Source organism: Macrotis lagotis, chromosome 1, assembly GCF_037893015.1.
Source record: "Macrotis lagotis isolate mMagLag1 chromosome 1, bilby.v1.9.chrom.fasta, whole genome shotgun sequence".
NCBI lineage: Eukaryota > Metazoa > Chordata > Mammalia > Peramelemorphia > Peramelidae > Macrotis > Macrotis lagotis.
This window is the reverse complement of record NC_133658.1, coordinates 763,965,521-763,988,187: the sequence shown is the minus strand read 5'-3', so window position 1 is coordinate 763,988,187 and position 22,667 is coordinate 763,965,521. Positions and strand designations below refer to the sequence as shown.

Here is a 22,667-nt window from a genome sequence, read left to right as displayed (position 1 = left end):
TTTGAAACTTCACTTTACAACAATGCTCACTTGATGAACGTTTCTTCAAATTTCTTCAAATTATATTTTAGAAACTCCATAATATTTAAAACAATTTTTTAAAATTTTTGTTTACTGCCATCTTGTGTTAACAATTTTTATTTCAATAACTAGGTCTATGGAATAGTCAGTTCATAAGGTATTTCTTAACTTTTGATTTATTCTGAAAATTTCTAAATCATTTCACTTCCAATGATATTAATGTGTAAATATATTTAATTATGTAAAAACAATAATAAGCAAGACTTTTAATTCTTTAGTCTCAATTCAATTAAATGAAATAGGGAAGGTAAGAATTATGGAATATGATGCCCTTCCCCCCCAGCAGGTCCTTAAAAAAATTTCATTAGAGGTAGCTGGGTGGCACAGTGGATAGAGCACAGGTCCTGGAGTCAGGAGGACCTGAGTTCAAATCTGTACTCAGACACTTAATAAGTGCCTAGCTGTGTGGCCTTAGGCAAGTCACTTAACCTCATTTCCTGGCAAAAAAAATAAAAAAAATTCATCAAATATTGATGTTGAGTAAATTGATTCTAGATGTGGCAGTACAATTGGTACACACATACACACACAAACACACACACACTATATATATATATATATATATATATATATGTATGTATATATATATATATGTATGTATATATAAAATTCGCATACTCAAAGGTAGAAGAGTACAAGAGAAAAATCTCTAAACAGCAAATAATCCTTATTTGGCAGTCATATTCTTCTATGAAGAGTCATATTATACTATGGACTCTTATCAAGTTTGAGGTCTACCAAAATGTCTGAAGCTTTTTGAGATTTATTGCTGTCTACTTATGTCTTCCTTAATTTTGTATTTGGGAAGTTAATTTCTTGAACCCAAATGCAAGATGCAAGAATTTCCCCAAGAATTAAAGTCAAGTTTTTGTTTTATCATTTATATAGTTTTGTCACTATCTCTGTTTCCCTCTATTTTTGTGCCCCGCCCCTTTTAAGTAGAGCACTTCCCTTCTCCAGTACTGTGAATACCATTCCTATTCTTCACAATCTTTCAAATAACACTAACAGACCTTCAGCAATCACATCATTCAATTCTTTCAGGATCTGAGAATGAAACTTATCTGGGGCTACTTGAATTCATTAAGAGCTTCTGGGCTCTTGACTTTCCTGTCTCCAAAGCAAGGTCATTGTATTGTACAAAGAAAACAAAAATAAAATAAAAAATGCACAGTTCTGTGGTTTTTGTTTGGCATCATCCCACTCACCTGAAGTAATGGTTCTGTCTTTTCTCTGATCTCCTTGTGCCCTTGTCTAGTTACAAACCAAAAAATGACCACAAATCCTTTCTCTCATCCTGTGTTCCTTGCCCACTTTAGCTCAATCTGATCTTCTGCACCCTGTTCTCACAGGATTATGCCATATTTATGGATACACCATGTTGTATTCCTTTGGTTTCCTCTCCTTTAGATAATCTTTCAACATCAAGTTGGTTGGTGAATTCTCAGTTTTTCCAAATCAGTTTCTTCAGACAAATCCTGCATGCAGGATAGATAGGGCAGTAGATAAAAGACCTTGGTCTGGGGTCAGGAAGATCTGAATTCAAATTCAGCCTCAGAAACTTATTAGCTGTTGTGACCTTGGAGAAGTCACTTCATCTGTCTGCCTCAGTTTTCTAAACTGTAAAATGGGCATAATAGGGGCTTCCACCTCTCAAGGCTGCTGTGAGGATCAACTGAGATAAAATGTGTAAAGTTCTCAGCAAAGTAATGGACAACAAGTAGATACTAAATAAATACTTGTTTCATTCCTCTTCCCTCTACAGCCAGACAACTTCAGCACTATCTTAGACCACGGGATCCTCTTCTGAATTTTTTGAAATCTGCCCTCTTCAAACCAAGTGCCCCAAGAGATCTGCCTTCCCTGACTTGCTGATAAATTCTAATTTATTTTTATTTTTTTAATTTTTGTAAGGCAATGGTGTTAAGTGACTTGCCCAAGGTCACACAGCTAGGTGATTTATTAAATGTCTGAGGTCAAATTTGAACTCAGGTCCTCCTGACTCCAGGGCTGGTGCTCTATCCACTACGCTACCTAGCTAGCTGCTCCCTTGCTCACAAATTCTAATTCTAAGAGGAAAAGGCCACCTTTCCCCAAGGTGATCATCATTTCTATTCCCGAAGTCAGTGCCCTGTCATCATTTGCCCAGTGTCACTGTCTCACCACCTACCTCCAAATCATCTTACTGTTTTTTCACACTCACTTCACAAACCAACCATTGTTGAGTTCTGTCATTTCTCCCTTCACAGCATCTCTCAAGTAAAGTCTCTTCTCTCTTTTGAAATTGTTGATATCATCACCTCATGCCTAGACCGCTGCTATAGCTTTGGGTTAATCTCTGAGCTTTAAGTCTCTCTTCCTCTAATCCAGCCTCCACTCAGTTGTCTGAGAGATTTCTGTAAAGCATGAGTTGGACCACATTACTCCCGTGATCAATGACCTTCTATGGCTTCCCATGACCTGCAGGATATAAAACCCTCTCCTTGGCCTTTAAAGCCCTTCGCAACTTGTTTCCTTTCTCACTTTCCAGTCTTATCCAATCACATTTTACAATTCAGCAACGCTAGTCTCTTTGCTGTTTTGGGGTCAACATACTCCATTCCCCAATCCTGTGCTGTTCATTGTCTATTCACCATCCTTGGAAGGCACTGATGCCCCATTGCTAGTATCTCCCTTCTGAGATTACCTTTAATGTAAACTGTTTTTATATATCTATATAGATATATAGATGTATCTTATCAGTCTATTCCCCTACCTCCAACACACACATAAAATGACAGTCTCCTCCATTAGAACATTAGTTCCTAACTGGCAAGTAATTTTTTCTCTAGTCCTTTACTTAGCACAGTGTTTGGACATAGAGAATAGTCAGTAAGTCAATAAATATAAAAATAGAGGCAAAAGAGTGCTGCTGTCATAAAGAAGTTCACATCTAAACAAGGGAACAGTGGGGGGGGATGTATGGAGGGGCAGAGATATATGGGAAGGAAGAGGATTAGTAAAATATCTATTAACTATATGCAGGATAAAAAATAATCCAAGGGAAGGCATGAAGATCAAGAGAGGTTGAAAAGATTTTCTGTAGAATATGGGACTAAAAGGAAGCTGGGGAAGCTAGTAGGTGGAACTGAGGAAGGAGAATGTTCCAAGTATGCAGAATAACCAGAGAAAGTGCCCAGAAGCAAGAGATGGAGTGTCTCATTTGTGAAACAGCTAGTATCAGTGGATCAAAGAATACATGATAGAGAAGAAGATATTTTAAAAGGTTGTAAAGGCAGGGGGGAGTTTAGATTATTAAAAGTTTTGAGTGACTACCAGAAAATTTTGTATTTAATCTTGGAGGTAATAGGGAGCCATTATTACTGAGTAGGATGGTAACATGGAAAATCATTTTAGTGACTGAACAGATGGGGAAAGATTTTATGCAGGCAGACCCACTAACAGTCTATTGAAATAGTCTAGACTAGAGATGATAAGAGCCTACACCAGAGAGGTGACAGGGTCAGAGAAGGGAAACAGGATGTATTTAAAGATATTGCAGGGGCAGCTAGGTGGCATAGTGGATAAAGCACCGGCCATGGAGTCAGGAGTACCTGGGTTCAAATTCGGTCTCAGACACTTAATAATTACCTAGCTGTGTGGCTTTGGGCAAGCCATTTAACCCCATTTGCCTTGCAAAAACCTAAAAAAAAAGATATTGCAAAGATATTGATGGGGGGGGGAGGGAGGTAATGAGGAGCTGAGGATGACACCGAGGTTGTATGTTACCCCCCTACAAGACAGGTAGAAGGTGGGGAACTTGAAAGGAAAAGATACTAAATTCAGTTTCAGACATAGTGAGTTTAAAATGTCTATTGACCAACCAGTCTGAGATGAATAAAAGGCAGTTGGAGAGGAAGATCTGAGAAACCTAAGGCTAAAGATGGTAACTAAAGGGGAATGATAAGTTTGTCAAGTGAAGTATAATAGAGGGAGAAGAAAAGGTGATGTTTGTCCTTCATTCTTGAGATGATGTTTGTCCTTCATTCTTGAAGAAGCCCACGACATAAGGGAAGTGATGCCATGACAAGTACATTAATTGGATTTGAGTGAGGGGCTGACTGTGCTAAGTCACCAATCTCAGTTTCTCCTCTAGAGCCATCTGGTACATTGGCCAGATATGAATCGGGACGACTCAATCAAGATTAAACAACTTACCTAAAATCACGTAGCTAATTAGTGTCAATTATCTAAGGTCAGATTTGAGGTCAGTTCCTCCTGTTTATAAGGATATGGATGGATCAAGGGCATGATCTGGAGAAGCAGCAAAGGAGTCTGATATATAGTAGTCCAGGAAAGAGGAGGAGAACCAGGACAGTGATGTCCTGAAAATCTAAAGAAAAGATAGTCTTATCATGAAGGAGAGGGTGGTCAACAGTGTCAAAAGCTTCAGAAAAATTGGAGAAAATGAAGACTAAAAAGGTAATTGGATTTAGCAATTAAAAAATCATTGGTAACTTTGAAGAGAGAAGTTTTGATGGGAAAATGAGGTTGAAAGCATTTAATGAATTCCTGTTAACTGAAAGACAAACATTTGAATAATGAAACTAATAATTTGTTGAGATTAATTAGTAATTATGTTTTTGGAAAACAAAAAGAACTTCATAAGATATAGGTAACTGAAGTTCTCTGCCATAACTAATATCATGACTGTACCACGCTTGCCTGACTTATTTCTTCTTCCTGTTAGGGGGTCTGTGTAGTCTTTCATGACAAAATGACTTATGTTCCTTTCTTTGTTGATCTTCACCCAAATGCTCATCATATTTTCTTCACTCTGCTTTTTGGATTTCTTTTACACATGCCTCCTTAACATATAATGTTACCACATTCAGCTTTGGATGTGTTGATTTTGAAGTTACAGTGAAATACCAAGGTAGTCATTTCTAACAAGCGATTTAAATGACATGTTGGAGTTGAGGAAGATGTTTGGGGTGAAAGTACAGATTTGGGAACCATCTGCATAGAGATAATAATCCTTTGGCAATTGAAATTACAAAAGAAAATGAAGAAGGCTGAAGATAAACCCTTGGATAATGCTCATATTTAGAGGGTTGGAGGATGGAGAAGCATTGAAAGACACCAAGAATTAGTTGGAAAGTTAAAAGGACAACCATAAGAGAGCAATTATCAAGCAATATCAAGTATGATTAATAGTATCAAATGCTTTTAAAAAGTCAAGCAGAGTGAGGACTGAGAAGAGGTCATTGGATTTGGCAGTTAGGAAATCACAGGTGACTTTGGTAAGTAATAGGAGAGCAGTTTAAGTAGCCTGTGAGATTTAATCAATCAATATAAATTTATGAAGTTCTTAAGTGCCAAGTATTAGGGATACAAAGAAAATAGAAAAAAAGTTATTGCTTTTAAAGACTACATAGGAGAAAAAATGTGTATGACATAATTTGGGTTGAGTGTGAGTGTGTGTGTGTGTGTGTGTGTGTGTGTGTGTGTGTGTGTATACACACACAACAAAATTTATATGAGATAATTAGTGGGGAGGTACTAGCAAGTGTTCACAAGGAAAGGGTTCCCATAGAAGCTGGAGCTAGAAGGAAACCATGGATTCTATGAATTAGAAGTGAGGAGGAAGAGACTTTTAGATATGGGGAATAACTGGCACACAAAAAAGGTAAGAGAGCCATGTATGAGGGATATGAAGGAGGTCAATTTGGCTAGAACATACTGTGTATAAAAATGTGTAAAAAAGGTTAGAAAGACAATGACAATAATAGCTAACACTTTACTAACCCTTTAAAGTTTGGAAACCACTTTACAGATCTGATTTTATCCTGATAACAATTCTATGGGAAAGATGGGATTATTTCCTTATTTTGCAAATTTGCCTAAGATGGTAGGATAGAGGGACACCCACAACCAATGACCAGAGCAAGAGAGAGACTAAGGAGGAGTGATCAGATAGGAGCAGAAGATAAAGCACTATCACAAAAAATCCATAATTTGTAAGTGGAAAGCAGTTTGTTAATGTAGAAGTAGAGGTACAAAATATATACCATTCTTTCTGGATTCTATGTCCTCTTAAAGTTTAAAGAAGTTTTCATATAAAACTGATAAAACTCAGTATATTTATTGAACTTTCTGGTAAAAATTCAATCCATTACAACACACACACACACACACACACACACACACACACACACACACACACACACACACAATACTCTGATGCCTCCTTCTGGTGAGGAGGTATTCCTGGGCTCTTAAAGATTAAACCAGCAAAGCATTGCCTTTGAAGCTGGTTGAAGAAATGCTTCAAGTATGATACCAGCAGAAGACTATGTCTGCTCTTTAAGGAATATCAAAATAGAAAGAAGCTCAGCACCATTCAGGATAGCCATTAAGTGATGAGTTTTCTAGCTATGATAACCCAAGAAACAAAGACATAAATATATAATGGTCCTCAGTCCTCTTACGTCCCTTTCAACTTCAACAACTTCTCTCTCCAACTTGTGGAAAAGATAACAGACTAAGATAAAAATTATATAATATTTAGATTTTCTAAAAATTAGCTCTTGGTATTCTCAATGTTAAATCTTTGTCCAATAATTAATGAGTAGGCATACTATCAAAAGAAATAAACAATAGTTATTTTTACTAGAAGACAAAATCAGAAAACATGAAGAAATTGTAGCCAAATGGAATGGCAACTCAGAGGTTCTCCTTTGAAAAGTAAATGAAAAAAATAATGGAGTTGATTTTATTCCATATCTAAAAAGAGAAACATCTGGGATACCAGCCTTGTAGTGCTCCTGTGAGCAAAATGAGTATCTTCAAGGGTGTCCTGAGTAGTCTTTTTTTAATACCTTATTTTTAATATTGTGACCTCATAATTCAATGCTACTAATGAATTTCTACTTAAAGAAGTGAGATTAAGTGCTGGTTCAAACCAATATTATTGTTATTTTTGCTCTTTGTCTCCTGTTGAAACTGAAAGTGGGATCTCCATTTTCGATACTTATTTTGTATTAAGTATGGTTTATAATGTTTTTGCTTTTATGCTGAGAATGGTTTTCTTTTGAAGCATAGCTCATATGATTCATAAATATATACTCATATATTTGCTTGTCAAAGTACAATAGGTTTTTTTAATATCTTTCTTCCAATTTTGATTACAGACTTTGCTGCTCTCCCTTCCTCACTCTAAGGTAATAGTAGCTTCTATCAAGGTCATTCTCAAGATAGTTATTAGTACTCAAGCTGAGTACTCTCAACCCATATTGAGATAGCTATCACCCTCCACTGTCACTGACTATATATCATCTTTAAGTTAATTGCAGGAACCAGTCATCATGGGTTTCCCCTCAAACAGGTGTCTGCTTCAGACTGCTAAGTATCTTGAATTTATGTCAAGGCTGAGTTGTCCCAGAGATTAATCATGAATGTGGAAAAGACTGTCCCAAAAAAGGTGCTCCCTGGCCAATAAAACTCTCATAAATCTTCAAGAAAACTTGTGGATCCAAAGGCCATACTGATAAGCACTGACATCAAAAGTGGATTTTTTTCCTCTACATAATCAAGAGCAATCCAGCCTCAAATTGCTTTGGTGCCAAAGAATTATCTTTGTATCCTCACACAGATACTGGTGCTTGTATTGGCAGAGGAACAGAAACTCTACAGACCCAGAGGAATGTACTCTGCAATTTGGAAGCACCTGCCAAGAAGGCCTTGGCAGCTCTCAGGCTCCTTAAATTCCCTATTCATCATATGCTTCAATAAATACCATTGAAATATATGTATTCTATCTTGGGATTTGCTTTCACCTTTTAGTGGTGCAATGATCATGTTTATCATATTACTATTCATTTAGAAAGCACTGGTTACTTAATGTTGGAGAATGAATAGAAAAGCTTTGTCATTACTGTTATAATGGGGGTTCTAATCTCTGAAACATCTTCTACAAAAGTGGTACAAGGAGACAGAAGGAGAAAAATTATGAAAACAATTTGAAAAGAAAACTTCAAACAAGTCAAACAAAGACTGTTCCTTGATAACTTCAATGCGAAGGTGGGCATAGGAAAGGCCAGTAAAATATGTTAGAAAATAAGAGTTCAGGCTTAATATAAATAATATAATTAACATAATAACCTCCCCAAAAGTCTTACTGAGAGTTGATAATGAATATTTTCTTCAAAAATTGTGCTTGGCAATAGAATTCTAGATAATGAGAGTTGGAAGGGACCTCAGTGACCATCTAGTCAAACTTCTTCACAAAGAAATTCCCACCACATCATATCCAACCAAGTCTCTGATATAAGCATAGAAAAAAAATCACAGAAAACAAACTGACAACATCTTAACAGACAGGATTAGTTACCAATTGTAGAAGCCATCTATTAATTAGCTAGTTGTGGACGGTCAAGTCACTATTAAGAATATCAAAGTGTATAACCCTGCTGGTCCTTGGGATGAAAATTCTGGGATTGGGGTTACATTACTTTCATAATACTAAGGCATTATAAGAACTCACATAAAATCTCTTTGAAGTATTCAATAATTTTAAGTGTATTAAGGGGTTCTGTGACAAAAAGTCTAGGAACCCGACTTAGAATAAAAGTAAAAGTCACTATCAAACAGGGGGGAAATTATGTATTTCATACATTTTTAAAAGATTTAAGCAGTTTTATACAAAAAAAGTTATTTGTACTAGAAAATGAGGAATAAATAACAAAAATTGTTAGTTTTGATTATTACCATTTTTTAAAATAAATTAAAATGAGTTTAAAAAAATTACCTGTTCCATGAGAGGTCAAAAGAACCCTGAAACTGACTCAGCAGTTCTCTTTCCAAATAGAGACATAAAGATAACCATAGTTAAGAGCAAAATTACTGGCAAAAATGTTAGGGAAGAAGGAAATGTATCACCATAGCTTCACAAAATATAGTGACAAGGAGAAAAAAGCCTACAAAAAGACTGGGGAGACCAACACTGTTCTGGAGGTCAGCTACAATTGGCTTTAAAGAGCTGATTATTAGATTATTATTGTAATCAATTTATACCTTGGAAATCTGCAAATGCTAGATAGGACTTAATTTATTGTTTTCTTGATTGTCTAGACCAGGTATCAATGGACAATGGCCTAGTTTTGTATAGCCCTGGAGCTAAAAATGTAAAAGTGTGTCATGGATACATTTTTATGGAGGGCCAGTTATTATACATTTACCAAACTGTGTGCTTATATAAGACTTAAATTAAGTCCTATAAGAGCACTTATCAGTGTACCAACAGTTGAACAAAAATGTAGAAGACATCTGCTAATATTTCTAAAGAAAATAATCAATTAACAAATATTAAAAGACTATGATATAACAGATACTGGGCCAAGTACAAGAGATACAAAGACAAAAATTAAATATTCCTTACCCTCATGAAACATTCTATCGGGGTGGCAACATGTACGTATTCGTATGTATGCACCCATGCACACTTACATAAGACGATTAAAAAAGCAGATCTGGAAGGGAAAGCAGTGGTAGTTGAGGGGACCAGGAAAGGGGTACTACAGAGTGTGACTTGTGATGAGTATTGAAGAAAGCCAAGGATTATAAAAAATAGAGTTGGGAGTTTTCTTGGCAAAAGAATGAGTGTTCAAGGGCATGGAAACAGGAGGAGCATTCTTGTGAGAGGAACAGCAAATAGGTAATGAGCTTGTAGAAGTAGGAAAGGGTCAGTATATGAAGAGTTTTAAATGACTGAGGAATCTGTATTTGATTCTAGAGGTAAAAGTGTTTGAGTAGTAAAATGACATGATCAGAACTGCATTTTAGGAAAATCATTCTGGCAGCTGAGAATAAATTAGAGTAGGGAGAATCCTGAGGCACGAGGAAAAAACAGGAGGCAATTGCAATAGTCCAGGTTTGAAGTACTAAGGGTCTGAACTAGGGGGATGGATATGTGAAAAAGAGAAGATATTAGAGATGTCATGAAGAAGGAAAGAAGATTTAGCAACTGATTGGATATGTGGGCTGAGAATGTGAAGTCACTAAGGTTGACAAGCTAGATGACAAGAAGGATGAGGGTGCTTTCAGCAATGAAAGGGAAGTTCAGCAAAGGGGTGAATTTGAGAAAAAAGTAAGTTCTGTTTTAGACAGATGGAGACTTAAGATGCCTACAGCCCATATTGGTTATGTGGGGCAAGAAGTTAAGAAAAAGGCCAGACTGAAGCTAGCTCTAGGAATTACCGGCATAGATATAATCATTGAATCTAAGGCTGCTGCTGAGGTCACTAAATGACTCAGTGAATCGGTCTATGCTGGGCATTCAAGGAAAAGACAAAAGACAGTCTCTGCTGTCAAAACAGTCACAATTTAATGAGACAATATGTAAACAACTATGCATAAATGATCTATATATAGGATGAATAGGTAATATTTACTATAGAAAGGTACCACAATTAAATGAGTTGAGAAGGACTTCCTGTTCAAGGTGGAATTTTGGATGCAACATGAAGGGACCCAGAAGGCAGAGATGAGGAGGGACAGCATTCCAGACATGACAATCAGCCAGAAAAAATTATACATGGAGTAACCTATGTGAGGAACTGCAAAGAGGACAGTGAGCCTGTTTTGAAGAGCATATGGAAAAGTGTAAAGTATAAGACTAGAAAGGTGAAAAGTGTGGGCAGATAGGAATGGCTTTAAATGCCAAACAGAACATTTTATATTTGATCCTAGAAGTGAAAGGGACACCCTAGAGCTTATTGAGTGTGTGTGTGTGTGTGTGTGTGTGTGTGTGTGTGTGTGTGTGTTTTAATTTGGGGGGAGGGGTGACATGAGCAGACCTATGCTTAAAACAGGTCATGGGTCAAGGATGGTATCTTCTTGTAGTGTGATTCCTCCACTTTATATCACTTTAGTCCTTTTTACTGGCTTTCCTAAGAGGAGCAGGTGTTTGAGGTCTATCATGGATATGGAATGTGGCAGCTTTTTGGACTGTTATCTTGTGTTTTCCATGGATACCAAGATTTCATGTAGCGTATGTTCCCTAGTTGGAGCTCCTTACAATAAATTCAGGCATAATGCCAATGGGCTCCTAGGACCTATTTCTCTTTGAACTCTTGCGAACTGAGGCCATAGCTAGTTAGCAGGCCTTCTTCAAAGGGGCAGCTGAGCTTAGAAGGCTTAGTGAATAGTGCACTAGTCATGGAATCAGGAGGATGGGAGTTTGAATCCAGTCTCAGACACTTGACTCTTACTGTGTGACCTTGGACAAGTCATTTGATTGCCTCACATCCAGAACCACCTCCAGTCATCCTGATCCATATCTGGCCACTGGACCCAGCTGGTGCTGGAGACTTAGCACAGCATCCCCTCACTCAAATCCAATTCAAGTCCTTGTCATGGAATCACCTCCCTGATGTCATGGTCTTCTTTGAGAATGAAGGACAAAAATATTATAATCACCCAAGCAATGTACTTGCTGGTGAAGAATAACAATCATTCCATCTCTGAGTCTTTCAAACAAAGTTTAATAAATAGTCATCAGGCAAACCCTGTGATATATTATGCACATATTAAAAAGGACCACTGAACTTTCTGTTCAGGTTTCAGGGAATCAGAATTTTAATGCTTTGATCTACTTTTACACATCTTGATTCCTGACTAGTACAATATTTCCTTGAGTAGCTTGTTCTCAAAACTGTGACTTAGTCAGAATGAATACTAGAAGGGATACATACATAAATCTTTCTCCCACAACACTAACCCTACTGTGGAAGAACTAGGTTAATTATGCCAAAATCTACAAATATGCCTTGCTGACGATTAGTCCATTGAGAGACAGGTTAGCTATACCATGGTGTCACAAAGTTGTCACCAAAAAGCACCATTCTGGTGCTAGCCTGGAATTGCTGGAACACTGGGGTGCCTCACTGATATCATGGGAAACCACATCCATAAGGCCAAGGGTTCCTGCAGTAACCAGTTATCACCAAAAGCCCTGTTTCCAATCAAATTAGGCCGAGAGGTGATATGGTTCTGGAAGAGGCAGTAAGAACACTCCCCTCACTATAATCAACATAATGTGCAAGTCATGTCATCATGTATATAACAGTATGGTCCTCTTCAAATACAGAGGACAACTGTTATTAAGCTTCTACTTAGGTAGACCTGTTAATAATGGCTGAAGTGACCCAACACTGTTTACGTTCTTCCAATTCCCTAATGGAGATAAGAAGCCCATACAGATAAATTCCAAAGTCTTAACATTTTCCAAGTAAGTAGCTAAAGTTAGTAGTATTTTACTTTGTGTCTCACATTTCTCATAAATATCTGCTGCAATCTTGAACCAATATTGTGGAACAATATTTTGCAATAGCTCTAGAGTTTTTTCATAACCCAAGTGTCTAGAATTATCATAGAGAGTTTTAATAAGCATGTATCAGTAGGCCTTGGATTATACCAACTATCCCTTCACATTCTCCTTATTGGGATCATTTGTAGTTTAATATAGTAATAGCTTCAACTTCTTCCAGTCCCTTCAACAGAATAATGCCCTAGGAAAACTAAGCTTAGCTTTCTGAGAGTCACTTTTTTTTTTCTTTAGCTATATCACTTCTTATAGAACTTCTTCCTGGGACTACACTCACTGAAGGTACATTCAGTCCATTTACATCTATTATGTCACCTTCTCTAGAAGATAGTCCTAGCCTCTGAGTATGATTCTGATCCCTCTATGTCATAGTTTATTATCACTCTTTTCATGGGCATCACTAAGGTTTCAAAGGCATGGGGACTCTGATCTAACACAACTGCATTAAAAATTTTTTTTTGATCTTCTCTGGCAAAGTACCTTGAACTCAACAGACTTAATGTCAATTACTGTCCATCTCCATTTAGAATCAAGCTCTGAAAAATATAGTCCTGACTACCCTCTTCAAACCACAACTACCAATAGATGGACTGGTTAATGAGTTTTCCTGTGGGAGGTCTGTAGTGATAAATCATCTGTTGGGTATAAAACTAAAAATGATTTTAAGTTCTCTAGGCTAATACTCCCATGCAAACAAAAGGTTTGTTTACATATACAAAAGCCAAAGTTGGTAAATATATCAGACAAGGAAACAAATCATTAAAGGGTGGGCTCAGCTCCCTCTACAATGACTTTCAAATAGTGCTTAAAGATTCAAGTCAGTTGAATTTTTTGTTTTTCCTTTTTTTGGTTCTTCTCAATCATGTGTCCACATTTGATTTTTGAGACACTTTGCAATGGTGGTAGTTTTTGATAAGTTTCTAGTAATAGCCACTGCATCCTAGAAACATCCTCAATTTTCAATAATTCTTTAGATGTGGCCATGAGATGAGCAATTACATCTTTTTCAGGGCTTGTATTTACTCTCTGCTGAGATACAATGTGAACTACAAACTTGACAGAAATTCTAAAAAAACTAGTATTTATCAACTGACAGTTTTAGATCAGTGGTTTTTTAAACTGATATAATACTTGCATAATCTTTCTTCATGCTTTTTTTTCCAATGTTAGGCCCAATATATTACAAGTATTTCATGGTACATTCTACTTTTTATATGAACTACTGAAAAGTAGCAGAGAGAAGAGTCCTAGAAATTCTTTGGGGCATATGTCCAAAGTGATAGAATCCTATTTAATAAAAGAAAACCGTTTATTCCTTCTAGTCTTACCAATGGGATCTTTGTATTCATTATCAGAGGTCCAATCCTGAAAGTCACTAGCAGCCCTGAGATAGTCTATCAAGGCATCTTTAACTCCTGATAAGATATAGTGATCCTGATAGTTCAAAAATATACTTATGAAAGGCCAAGGGTTCCTGCAGTAACCAGTTATCACTATTTCTCATGAAAGAGAAATAGGAGACTACTAGGACAGAATATTGTCTACACTATCAAACTTAAGCTTAAGTGTTTTTCTTTGTCTTGAGAGTTTGTATGTACATTTTGACATGTAAGGCATAAGTGGGGAAAGTTAAAAAAAATTTCCAGTTTACATAAACAATGATTGAAACAATTAAGCATTATGAGGGAAAAAAAGAAAACAATTAGGATAAAAAAAGAAAAATTTATATTTAGGATTTTACATTTTTAAAATATTAAGCCATATTATATAGATTCTATTTTTAATTAGTCACTATAGTGACTAATATACTCTTAATTTTAATTGATTTCTATGTTTAGAGAATCAAATTAGTTTAATGAGATCATAGCAGCTATCTAATTTGCGAACATAGTGATTTGGAGGAATTCACCAACCATTTAAGACCTAATTTTGCAAACTCAAAACTTGTTAAGGGGCAGAAAATATTCATTAAATATTATCCTGCTCTATTCTTAATTCATTCCCTAGCAAAGTACTTAGAATGAAGTATTAATTAAGCTTCTAAAATTAGGATAATATTCAAAACATCACAGCAATTCTTTAGTGGCCCTAGAAGAGTCATTGAGTAGCTGACAACCTGGGACATGAAACACAGAACAATTACATGCTAAATTATGTGCCATTGACTATTTGTACTATAGAACAGACAAATTTTTACTAATTCTAAGGATACTACTGATTTTAATGAAATTTATATAGATTCATAAAGATAGGAAAGAACAACAAAGCTTTTTCACATTAACTCAGAAGCAGTAAGTTTTCTTACTTGAGATTTAAGGTTTTGAAGCTGACCTTCATAGTTCTGAGTCATTACATAGTTACATTTTTCAAGACTGTCCAGTTTCTGTCGAAGTAACCCCACCTGTATCAAGATAATAATTTAAACATTATGTTTTGTCTGTTAGGATAGAAAATGTGCAAAAGTAATTGAAAAAAGAGAAGATGTAATTCTTGAATCAACACAAAGCTAAATATTTATACTATAGTTTCCAAAACTAATTATTATATTCTTAAAAACTAAAATTGGCTTATACCTTACTATACCAGTATTTGGTATTGGGATAGTATCATGCTAATATATAATGAAAATTCAGAATAATGCAATGATTAACACATTTAAAATTAGCAATTAAAATTAACCCTAGATTTAAATTTCTAATTGGTCACCAAAAGAACTTCATCTGATATCTTTATTCACAAAATTAACTCTCTCTCTCTCTCTCTCTCTCTCTCTTTTCTTTCCCCTCCCCCAATAAATATTTATATTACTACACTTACAGTGCTTGGCATATAATAGGTATTATATAAATACTTATTCCTCCTGTCTTCTCCTAATTAGAAAGCTAAAATAACTATCATAATACTTTCATTCTACATCAATTAAATAAATAAAAAATAAATGCCCTAACCTCAATCCACTATTTGCTTGAAAACAATGTAAATATTGAATGCATTCATGTTTAATAGTTTTTTTTTAGGTTTTTGCAAGGAAAGTGGGGTTAAGTGGCTTGCCCAAGGCCACACAGCTAGGTAATTATTAAGTGTCTGAGACCAGATTTGAACCCAGGTACTCCTGACTCCAAGGCCGGTGCTTTATCCACTATGCCACCTAGCCGCCCTTGTTTAATAGTTTTTCAGTTTTACATCAATATTACATCAATATTATAAATCTGTAACCAAAAGCTTCCAAGTTACATGAATATTGTTTCTTTAACTGCAGTGAGCATAACACCATTACAAATAGGTTATTTCAAAAAGTAAATGCTATTATGATGATTAAGAAAACTCAACAATGATAATGACAACTCAGTGATAATGATGATGCTAAGTCATTCAATTCAACAAACATCTGTTAAAAACTTTTGTGTAAAGAAGATGCTAGGAGATACAGAGTTTAAAATGATTGTGTGCTATGAATGTACTATAAATATTGTGCTATAAATGACAAGGAGGAAGATTTTTTAAAAACCCTGGAAAGACTTACCTGAAATGATGCAAAATGATGTGAAGAGAACCAGGAATATGTTATGTTGTACACAGGAACAACAATATTGTTTGATGAAGATCTGTGAATGACTTAACTATTCTCAGCAAGATCTAAGACTAATGATGTCCTCCCTCCAGAGAAAGAACTAATATTGTTTGACTACAGACTGAGGCAGGCCATTTTCACTTTCATAAATTCACATAATTCAGAATTTATGAAAAAATGAATCAAGATATTAAAAAATTTATAAAAGAAATGAAAAGAAATGAGAACTGTGGAAGAAATAATTGAAAAGGAAATTAAGAAGGTTGGCAAAAGATAAATAAAACCTTCTCAAGCATTAAACTCCCTGAAAGTTAAAATTGTGCAAATAAAAGCTAATGACTCCTTGGGACAACAAGAAATATTAAATAAAAGTTGAAAGGTTAGAAATATAGGAGAAAATATAGGATATTCTCAGCAAAAACAATTGACCTGGAAAAGTTAGATTATTTGTGACTATAAACCCATATTCTTTGGAATATCATATTCTAAGCTCTCAGTCCCTTTATATTGGTGATTGTTAAATTGTGTGTGTCTGAACTGTTAGAACCTTGGTACTTAAATTCTCTCTTCCTGGCTGTTGTACATATTTTTTCTTTAATTTGGAAGCACTGGATTTTGACTGAAATGTCCCTGGAGGTTCCATTTAGGAGATCAGTGAGAAGAAACATTAAGAGTCCCTGGACTAACTGAAAGTCATGACCAAAAATAGTGATATGTCAAGAAATCATAAAAGAAAACTGCCCCAGTCTCTTAGAATTGGAGGGAAAATTAGAAATGGTCAGAACTTAGTGGTCATCTCCTAAAATAAACCCTATATGGAACCTCCAGAATATTTCAGTCAAAATCCAGAGCTTCCTAGTCAAAGAAAAAGTATGTACAACAGCCAGGAAGAGAAAATTTAAGGACCAAGGTTGTAACAATCCAGATACTTCAAAGGATATAGGTTTATAGTCACAAATAACCTAACTTTGCAAAACAATATAATTGTACAGGGAGAAAAAAAAATGACTTTTTTTCCCCATGAAATAGAAGACCTCCAACACCCCTTGATGAAAAGCCCTAAGCTAGGTAGAAATTTTGAAGTTCAAATACTAGACTTAAAAGAACCATAAGAAGGTTAAAACATAAAAGAACAATGATAAAGGACTGAACAAGGATAAATTGTTTACTTTCTACTGCAGAGACATAATATATGTACTTCTGAATCCTATAATTATCAGGAGTCATAGAGGAAGTCTAATTAGAAAGAAGACCTGAGAATGGTTCTGTTATGATCTGATGATCTTAAAAGGAAATTGAAAGGGAGGAGAAGCATAATATCCAGAAAGGGAGGGAGATGGAGAGAGAGAGAGAGAGAGAGAGAGAGAGAGAGAGAGAGAGAGAGAGAGAGAGAACGAGAACCAATGCAAAAATTTGTTTTGTTTAACTATACATGTTTGAAACTGGGTATTTGTTTTTTGTTTCTTTTTTTTCATTTTGATCTCAATTTGAGGGGTGAGGATAGAGGTAGAAAAGGCAGATTTTTGGTAATTGAAAAAATTAAAATTTAATTTAAATTAAAAAAATGGTAACAGTCCATATAATTACCAAAAATATGTGATTATATAATAACAAACATTCACATTTGTAAATGATTGTTTTATTAACAGTTAGTTAATATTTATATATATAAATTATATGGAGTACCTCTTGACCTTTTTGATCCAAACAGTTTTGTGCATTTGCCAACTCTTGATCTCGAAGATCTAACCTTGTTTCCAAAGCCCGCATCTTTCTTTCCCAATCCATTTTTTTGTTGCTTACCATGATGTCAATTTGTTCCATTAATTCCTGAAGCTCAGCCTCACATGTAGAAGATCTAATAATTAAAGAAAAAAAATTTAAAATATTGCTAAATAATTAAATGTGAAGTTGAGAAAAAAGCAGTTATTTCATTAATCTAAATAGTTTCAATTCTTTCCAAGCATTATTTTCTCAAAGTATTCCATCACTAACTGAATAAATATGTAGAACAATTTATTTCTAACTCTAAAGTTCATTTCAGGACTAATAAGATTAAATATTATGGTGAAATTTTTAGATGAATATAATAAGCCTAAGGTGAGTTATAAGCAAAAATGCTAATTATGAAAAAATTTAAAACCTGCATTAATGTGTGCTCTTATGCAAATTGCTATATTGAATGAAATTAGAATAATAGAATTTTAGAGTTAGAAAGGAAGAAACCAGTAGAAAAAAATTTAGTCAGAGCTTTAATCCTGGAAATGCTTGCTTACTACCACTAGGTGATCTGCTAAAAATGTATCTATGTTCTAGGCCCTAGTTTTTATATCTGTATAGTAAGGAAGGATGAGAGAGATTATCTCTACCTCTTTTTAATATAATTGAAAACTAATTTGGCATCCTATAGATCAGGAAAAGGAGGTAGCATAATCAGTGCTAAATCCCAGATCTCTCAACTGCCAATCCTCATGAAAGCATACTGATAAAATTTCATTCATCCTAACTACAAATACAATGTTTTATCTAAGATACCACCTAACTGACAGAATGAAGTCAAATATTAAAGAACATTCAATGATAAACAGAAAAGTTTACATTTGATCCTAGAAGTAAAAGGGAAACCACAGTAATTTATTAAGTAGGGAATTGACATGATCAGATTCTGGGAAAACCACTTTTGTGTGAAGGATGGATTGAAATAGGAAAAGATTTAAGTAGGAAGATCAATTAAAAGTCCATTAATAGTCTAGCAAGAGGTGATAAAGACCTGATCTGGAAAGGTGACTGTGTGAATGGAGAGAACAGTTGTATAAGAGAAATGTTGCAGAAGTAACAATAACAAAATTTTGCAACTGTTTAGATATATTGGATAGAAAGAATGAAAAGTCAAAGCTGACAGTTGAATTAAGCACCTTAAAATTTTTTTAATTAAAAAAAAAGAATCATAGATGGTTTAGAAGGATGATGATACTCTCACAGGAATAGAAAATTCAGAACAGGAATAGATAGAAGGGAAAAGATACTAAGTTCATTTTGAAATACACCAAAGGCAGTGGAACTTAGGGGAGAGACTAAAGCTAGTTATATAGATGATAATGGAACATGAGATAAAATCACCAAAGGAAAGGCTCTACAGAGAAAAGAGAGATACCATTCTACAATACTTATGTTTCACTAAGTTGTTTTGCCCTCAATTTACTGTATTTATTTCAAAAACGAACAATTTTGAAGACTTTTGTAAACTTATGAAAGATGAGTGAGCAGAACCAAAACAATTTATATAATAACATCACTGTAAAAGCAAACAACTTTGAAATCTATAAGAACTATGACAAATACAATGATTGTTTATAGTTTTGGATGACCTATATATAGGTATATATGCAGCAACTTTCACAGTGGTAGTTTCTGAAAAAAATGCTGCAAAAGTAAAAAAAAATGTGAATGTCAATACACTGAATCCATGAGAAATAGGAAATAAAGTTTCCACAACCACCAAAAACTTTCTGTAATCTTTCTAAATATTTCTGAAAATACACTTTTCTACACACAATTATTTAAAACAAAACATTAATTCTGATAATATACTTTTCTTAACCCAGTAATCATGAAATAATCTATGAAACATAGTATACAAAATAAAATTGGTAACATGTGAAACAGTTTTCTTGCTAGTAATTTCCTAAAATTTCTGACATTTTTGTAACATTTCAATAAAAATATTGATTTCAGTCAATTTCATAAGTCATGAAATCTATATTACCATAAATACTGTTTAGCAAACAAAATTCTTAAAACTGCAACATTTTAAAAACTGAATCTTATCTTTTATTGTGCCAGATGGAAGTTCTAGGGCTTTTGTACTGTATATTATATTGCTATAAATCTTTTTACATTTCTAGTCTCTGAAAATCTTGGGAGAGATTGCTGGGACTTTGAAAATTACTGAGGCTGGTGAGGTCTTGGCATCACTTCCAATTCTGTCCTTCACAAATGGTGGATGGTATTAGAGAATAATGAAGGACACACCAGCTTGAAGTAATCCATCAGTAATGTCTGTTTCACGGTTCATTTGAGATCCTTTTGGTTCTTGGAATATGGAAGCATAATAGAAAGAGGCGAGCTGATGTTTAACCTTGAAGTTGTGATTGATGATGAGATCAACAACCTTGATGACTCTAGACAGTTGGACAATTATGCCAAGTCATCCTTCAAACTTGAAAATCATGATTGGAACAATCTTGGGAGTTTGTTCATCATCAGTGTCCTGAACCTTCCTGAGCTATCACATCTAACTCTTCATTTGTCAACTGCTCTACAAACCTGCACACATCTTCTTTCATTTTTTCTACTATATGTAGCTGCAAATGTGTATAGTTGCCATTGCAAAAGTGAAAATGAGGTTACAAATAAAATCACTAGAATGCTTGATGTCACAGAAGTTAAAGACATGAATGTTAAAGATTGATTATATATGTAAATATATGTATGTATGCATACATGCATGTATATACACGACCATCCATTTAAGAGCATATGTTTGGCTTAAATATTTGTTCTAAGAATTTTTTTCACATTTTTTCAGGGAGCTTGTGGTAAGGAGGAGAGAAAATATATTTCCGCTCATAGAAAAATAGAAAGTTGGAGAAATATTATAGATGTGTAATGCTGCATGCATTTTCAGATAAAGTAGCTGTATTATTGATTTTATTCATGTTACCCTATTAGTTGTTGCTATTGTTCAGTCATTTTCAGTCATATCTGACTTCCATTTTTTTTTCCACAAAAATACTGGAGAGGTTTGTCATTTCCATCTCCAGTTCATTTTGCAGATGAAGAAACCAAGGCAAGCAAAGTTAAGTGACTTGTCAAGGGTCATACTTCTAACTAGCAAACTTCTAAGGCCAAATCTGAACTCAGGGAAATGAATTTTGTTTACTCCAGGTATCCACTGTGCCATCTAGCTACCTCTAATTTGTCATAAGAGACATTTCATGGGATAGAGGCTAACTGTATATTTTTATTACATAAAAGTAAAAACATCATTTTTTTAAAGAGGGAAAGAGAAGTCAGGACAAAGTTTTAGGGAATTACCATAAAGATATGGGTGTGATACAGCAAAGGAAATAAAGAAGAGCAAAGAGACATTCTGAAGATAACAGAGAAAGTAGTATTATGAAAACTCACAGAAGAGACAGTTTTCAAAGGAGAGTGGTCGATAGTGTTGAATGCTGCAGAAACATCAAGAAAAGTTGAAGGCTTAGAAAAGATCTTAGCTAACAGATCACTGTACATCACGTTTTCTCAGTGTTCTCATTTTCAAGTCAAAGTAATGATTAAAATATTTATAAAAAAGAGTCATTCCCCAAATAACAAATGGTCAAAGGATATGAACAGGTAATTCATTACTATTGCATATTACATTAATCTTGTTCTTGGTACTCATATTGGTGGACATCTAACTTTATATCTACTTTTTTTACTATCAAAAAAAGTATTACTATAAATATTATGGTCTTTGGGAACCTTTCTTTCTCTCTGACACTGACTATGCCTAACAGTGGGATGTCTGAGTCTGAGGATACAAACACTTCAGTCACTTTCTTAGCCCAATTCCAAATTGCTTTCCAGAACAGTTGGATGGGGGCGGCTAGGTGGCATAGGAGCACCTGGGTTCAAATCCAGTCTCATACATTTAATAATTACCTAGCTGTGTGGCCTTGGGCAAGCCACTTAATCTCATTTGCCTTGCAAAAAAAAAAAGAACAGTTGGATAATTCATAGCTACCCCAACAGGTATTAATATATCTGTTTTTTCCATAATCAACTATGCCCATCTTTTGTAATTATTTTCAATTTTCCTAAGTGAAACTTCAGAGTAGTTTGGATTTGCATTTGTTTTATTTTTAGTGATCTGGAGCAATGTTCTATTTGATTATTAAGATTTTGATTCTTCTGTTTGATCCTTTTCTTTAACCACAATGGAAGTTTGCTAGGAGATGACAAACTAGAATAGATGATTAATGAAAAAATCAAGTTTCATAAAGGTAGTAAAATCATGGCTTAAAAATAAGGGGTTTGGGTATCCCATACAGAGGTATTTACCATCTGAATATGAGGAACTTCTTAGGAACAAAGATCCTCCTACATCTTATGGAAGAATCAGTAAAAACCTGAATCAGTTATATAATTGAAATAGTACAAAATTGAGAAGAAACTAAGTATCCCAAAACTGACCAGCTGTTTGAAGGCATTAAAGGACCAGTTTTTGGCCTGCTTGGTTGCAACACTTTAGTCACCTGCCTGCAAAGATCAGAGAGAATATTTGTAGTTATGAAGCAGCTTGGAAAACATATGCTGTTCCTAAATGGTTCCTTTAAGTGAAGAGGGGAGAAGCCTTATGATTGTTTGGCACATATAGGCAGTTTTTTTATTGGAGAAGTTTACAAAGGTGGTGCTAAAAATCCTGAGGAAGTCTGACTAGCACAAATGGGGGACAACACGATATGCCACAGAGAACAGAGGACATACTAGCTGGGGCTGAATTAGAGAAGAAATAGTTCAAAAAAACATCAATGATTCCCCAGTTGCCCACCTAGCTCTAGGCTGTTTTTCCAGCCTGATTGTAACATTACTCCTCTAAATACA

General features: G+C 34.8%; 1 protein-coding gene across 5 annotated transcripts in view; it reads right to left on the bottom strand.

Annotated features, from left to right (window-relative positions):
* The window catches only part of DEUP1 (deuterosome assembly protein 1), a 116,102-nt gene extending 98,228 nt beyond the window's left edge, over positions 1-17,874 (bottom strand). For 2 of the 5 annotated variants that reach the window (XM_074216445.1, XM_074216446.1), the window contains exons 1-2: positions 17,703-17,874; positions 14,751-14,846 (exon numbers count right to left, since the gene is read on the bottom strand). In XM_074216445.1, coding sequence (XP_074072546.1) covers positions 14,751-14,846; positions 17,703-17,840 — 234 coding nt within the window. In that variant the 5' untranslated portion in view covers positions 17,841-17,874. Of the gene's footprint in view, positions 1-1,289; positions 1,560-14,750; positions 14,847-17,702 lie in introns of those variants that run through there. The other 3 variants (XM_074216450.1, XM_074216448.1, XM_074216449.1) reach the window with 2 other exon arrangements.
* Between the last annotated feature and the right edge of the window lie 4,793 nt (positions 17,875-22,667).